At 36.1% G+C, this 5,638-nt stretch overlaps 1 protein-coding gene across 1 annotated transcript in view; it reads left to right on the plus strand.

The window, feature by feature from the left end:
* Nucleotides 1-5,561: 5,561 nt before the first annotated feature.
* The window catches only part of LOC140233194 (neuronal acetylcholine receptor subunit alpha-2-like), an 8,654-nt gene continuing 8,577 nt past the window's right edge, over nucleotides 5,562-5,638 (plus strand). The window contains exon 1 of the mRNA XM_072313307.1: nucleotides 5,562-5,625. Coding sequence (XP_072169408.1) covers nucleotides 5,562-5,625 — 64 coding nt within the window. The remainder of the gene's footprint in view (nucleotides 5,626-5,638) is intronic.

A 5,638-nucleotide genomic window follows, 5' to 3' on the forward strand; every position in this document is an offset into this window, starting at 1 on the left:
TTTTTTTTTTTTTTTTTTTTCACAGAAACTTCTGAAACTAACAAAAAAGAGAGAACCTCTGTGACAATGATAGAAGTTTCATTAAAAAAATCGGACATAAAACAAGAAATTTATTGCATTTTCAATTTCCTGTCAATCACAAAAACAGTGATACCAGCAGCAACCTTGTACAAGCACTGAATGGGGTAATGTCATCCCATAATTTCTACACAAATCGGAACTGGATTTCCCCCTTTACCTTTTTTTTTACAAGAAACCAATGATAGAAAAAAAAAAAACAATTATGGTATTCTTGTTATGTCCCAGTAGTCTAGTTTTATCCCAATTATGACTTTAGTATGTCTTGGAAAAAGTTGTACTTATTTAGTTGCTATTTGTTATCAACCAAAAACATGATTTTTTTTTTTTCATTGTTTTGTTGTACAAACCAGTGGGAGGCTTCTGATGAGGTGGTATCAGTGCTTGCCATTAATTCTTTCTCTGGTTTTGCCTTGTGAATCATCCTCATATTAATGTATTGGGGAGACTTGTGAAATTAAGCAACATTTTGCCCAATGCAGGATTTTTCATTACCATTCTGTTTTATGTGATTTTGCCAACTTGAACAGGAGTGTAAAATTACACTTTCAGAGAGTCCACAAATTGGTCACATGGCTCTGTCAGCACTCGCATAGTCCTCAAAAGTGCAGTTATTATCCACTCAATGTTGCTTTTTTTTTTTTTTGCTAGGTGCAAAACAAAAACAATAAAAATAACAAACAAAATGAGAATCAATAAGATTTATGTGTTAGAGACATGTTACAAATTCAATATGTACCAAGACAGAGGCTGTTGATTTCTTTTTATTAATTTGTAGTTGAAGTGTTGCTTTGCATAAAGCAACCAAGAAGTTTAATGTAGGTTATGACCAGGTCATGTGACCCAGAATATAGCCAAGTCATATGACCCAGAATATGGCCAAGTCATGTGACCCAGAATAGTTATTTCAATGTACCCATTGCATCTGTACTTTTTATGTGGATATATTCAATAGTTTGTGACTTTCTAACCATTCGTTCATCGTCATTGATTCTTGATTAAGGCATTTCTCTTTCCTGTCCATATTTCATTCAGTTGAACAGGGTGGAAATCTTGATGATGTGTTGACTTACACATGTATGGCAAAATGATGGACTGCCATCTGTTTCTGTCTAATTTGCACATTGTCCAGTTTTGGGTTAGTTGAGATGGATGGAAAGTATTTGTTCATTGGAGTGAATATTTGTGACAGTGGCATCCTGCATATTAGAAAAGTTAATAGATAAAGAATGGGCTCATCATTGAAACACCAACAAAGATGACAAAAGATCACTTGTTTTCATGGGGCTGTGCTCATCAAGCCAAAGGATTGGTATAAATGGTAGCTTTTTCTGCTGTTGGCTTCAGAAGCTATTAGTAGTGATCAGCACAGTTTCATTTGTTCATGTTCAGTTTAGGATATTTTATGACAGTTTATGTTGGCCTTAGTTAGATTCCATTCAAAATCCCTGCTGGGATGGGTGTTGACGGTCTTGTGCAAGCCTCTGTTCTTGTGCACTCCAACTCGGTCAGGTAGATTGTGTAAAAGTTTACATAAATCAGTTCGTAAAAGTTGTACAAATGGACAAAAAAGATCTGAATAATGATCGCCTTTGGGGGAATTTGATGTGCATGTACCAATCGATACTACGATGCAAATCTCAGTGTAAAAGTATGTGTAGCTCTTGTGAGCAACCAGAGGGATGCTTTATTACTGTATTATTACTAAGTATTACTAAGATTTTGTGTGGTGGAACAAGGCACTGTAATACTGTCATTCTTCATTCATTACTGGCCTGCAGGATGGGTTAATGTGTGTTATCTTTTCTCATCAGTCATGTAACCACGGTGGAGTGACGTCATATCTGTGAACATTATTAGAATGATGATGGCATAATGTCATTTCTTTCCACTCCACACGCCAGCCTATAGAAGGTCATAAGAGTTTCATCCTTCAACTTTGCTCATGTTCAAAATGTTGCCTTCATTATTGATTTTTAAACTGAGTGGTCATAAATGAGGAGACCCCCAAAGGAAACATTTTAACCATATTTTTCCCCCCTGGTTTCCAGAACAAGAAGAAAAGATAACATGCAGTTTATTTACTAAGGTATTGAGGGAACCCCGCAATAATCTATTTTTGTTTTCAACTGACAATGCAAAATTTACAAGAATTAAATGCCTCAGTAATAACTTTGCAAAATGTACTGAAAAGTACATATGTTTGTGTGTTTTCTGTTTGGTTGTTTTGGAAAGGGGTTTGATGAAATTATGACTTTTGTTCTTTCTTTTCCCAACACTAAAACTAAACTTGGTCCTTGTGTTCATTGTTTGTTTGTGTTTGTTTTGTTTTATTCTTGTTTTTGTTTTTGTTTTTTTTTTTGTCTGGGTGATGATAATGTGGGACAGTCTGCTGTGTCCTGAGAACACTGTTCTTAATATGTAAACATCCTTGCAGTGTTTTGATGTTATTCAAGAAAGTAACATGCAATCATGCAATTAAACTTGCTCAAATTTGCTCAAATCGTTTTGTATACATGTTGTGTGTTAGTGTAAATGGCCGTGTGTGTGTGTGCGTTTGTGTGAGTGTGCGTGTGTGCATGAAGAGGGGAAGTGCGAGTGTCAAAAGGTTACATAATATGTTTTTGATGCTCTGTACGTTCTGTTACAGTCTAATTGAATTACGCATTACATGAGGAGTTGCTGCTCTTGACTACAAAATGTTAATATACAATGTAATAATATCAAAACCCCGTTTTTCAGTCGGACAAGCTGAGAAAAAAAAACCAACAACAACAACAGTTGTCTAATTAATCCCTAGAGATCATGTTTGACATGGGTATTGCAGAAATGTAGTAAACCGTGACTAGCACACTTTAATTTGGAGTTTCCGAATGGGGAATAACTAGAAAATAACGAGTAAATGTGAATCCAAGAAGGCCTTTACAGATTCTTCTCTAGATCTGCTTTACAATTACTTTGTTTGATGTGACTGAACTTGCAATTTCAGTGTACATTCTTTGACAAAATTGGGCCCCTTCTTGTCTCATGTCACCTGCATTACGTCAGCCACCGAGAAATTCCCGGATATAACGAATCCCTGTTATAGCAAATTCATTCTGCCCGTTTCAGTTGTACATTTCTTTGCCTGGTTTATAGCACAATATAACACGAACCTGGATGTTACAATGTTGTTTTCATGGTTCTCAGGGCCTTGAAATAGATCGAGGTTCCACCATTATGACGCTCTACAGTCTGGTGATAAAACTGTACTTTACCATACAATGTTCGGGGATTCGCTGGCACAGTATATTTGGTGCAAAGGTTGCGTCCCTTCTGTTTGATATTTATACAGTGGACTTCCGTTATAACGAAGTCCTCGGGACGGGCAGTTTTCTTTCGTTATATCAAAATTTCGTTTATCCGAACGAATAATAAAAAATACACAAAGCCAATAATGTTGCGGCCTGAATTTATATTTCATTGTAACCCGGAATTTCGTTATAACCGTGTTTGTTATAACTGGAGTGCACTGTATCAAACATTCTTCTGTGACACAAGGGCAGCGAGCACTTTAAACTCTTGACTAAAGTCCTCCTGTGTGTTTCATGTATCGCTTCAGATTTTCTTTCATTGTTACTTTACACAAAAGAATTGCATCACCCACAACCAAATTATGATTTTTATGCTTCTGATCTGTGTGTGCTTGATGATGATGCAGGAACCAAGAAGTTATCTCAAATTAAATCCTATCAATTTTCAATTGTAATACACCTTTCTATCGTGCGGAAACAGCCAAGCTACCGATTGTCTGGATCAAGAGTGTTTACCTTGTCCAGAGACTATTAAAGGTATTGTTTACCATGGCGAGCACTGATTCAAAAATATTTGAGTTATTACATTTGATGCGTACGTATATAGGTCAGTTGTATCACAAAACATCCTACCGTAACAAATATTGCAATAAAGCCTACAGTATAAGGAGATATCACTATTTTTCTCACTAAACCATGTAGACGGTTTAGTCTAGAAACAATTTTATTATAAATATTGTTCACATTTTGTATATGTAACAATACTATAATGATTAGGCCACTACAATTTTTACATAGGTTATTTCTATCCCTAACTCACATTTTAGAACTACAACATGTATTTCGAAGCACTAAAGCTGGTTTTGTTTCATCTGCAAATTGTAAATAATGCCTTTAAAGGAGCGAGACGTTGTAGACAAACCGCTTGACCTGCCACTTGAAAGGTGATATGTGATATACCCCTAGTTCAGCAAGCTGTGTTTAAAACACATCTTGACAGTTATCGAATAATCATATTACCTCCTCATCGGAACTTCGAACACGATGATAGTACCTGCTTTTGTTACAAAAACAAAAAAATCAGCAACAAATCAAAAAATAAAAAAAAAATAACAATTTGTGGTCGGAGGCTGTGTCGGCTAATTAAAAAGATTATATTCTATTGTGAGAACTAGTATGCAGTCTCTTTTGGGCAAATGAATTTCCTTACGCACATCAGGGCCCCATTTCATACAAAAAGTTGATAATTATGAGAGCAACTCTTTGCAGGAATGGCAATTGTCATGGTAACAACAAAAATCCAGCTTCCTGATTGGCCGTTGCTATGGGAAGTTGTCATTCTAGCAAGAGCGGCTATCATATCAACTTTTTCAGGACTGCCACCCTATACCGCTGTCTACACTTTTCAAGGTGATAGTCTGAGGGCGCAATTCCAGCCAATCACAAATCAGAGGTATTGTGTTTGGCACATCACTTGAAAAGCTTCGGATAATTAATGCTGCCACTTCACTTCGACGGTAGCTGTTGAATGAAGTATAAGCGGAGGTGATAGCTTCCTCGACCAAGAAAGGTGAGAAATGTTTTTTTTTTTTTTTTTCATAGATGACACTTTTTGTGCTTCTAATAGAATTTACTCGCGATTTACTAAACAAATAACATTTTACAGCTGTAGGCATACCCTATACTTGAAATGGTGAACAAGCAAGGTGGAAATTCAGCAGAACTTGGCAAATTTTTGTCCCAGTACCCTACAAAATTGCTCCCATAGCACTATTTTAGTTTAAACTGTCGTATTCTTAAAACTTTCCAATGGGTTTGTATCTAACAGAATTATTTTGTTTTATTTTCGTTTTGGTTGAAGAAAAAAAAAAGATCAAGTTTTCTGGAAAAAAAAACACCTGTATATATATATATATATATATATATATATATATATATATATATATATATATATATGTGTGTGTGTGTGTGTGTGTGTGTGTGTATATAGATCTTATGAATGTTGTGTGATTTTCATACTTAAAAGAGATGCAAGGGCGTCCTTGGAAGTTGTCGGCGTGAGACCTGTAAGGTCCGTCTGCCAGTTTAAAAATAAATTAGTTATAGTGGAGGGAATGTCCGATGTATGATGTTGTTCACCCCTGGGTCTTTTTGTTCAGATTCAACACTTGCGTGGGGCTCGCGTTCAGAATGCTCATTCGTGTGTACCTTGTGGCCGTGGCACTTGCCACCATGATCGGAGGGTCAATTGGAAGTAAGTTCAACTT

This window comes from Diadema setosum, chromosome 9, assembly GCF_964275005.1.
Source record: "Diadema setosum chromosome 9, eeDiaSeto1, whole genome shotgun sequence".
NCBI lineage: Eukaryota > Metazoa > Echinodermata > Echinoidea > Diadematoida > Diadematidae > Diadema > Diadema setosum.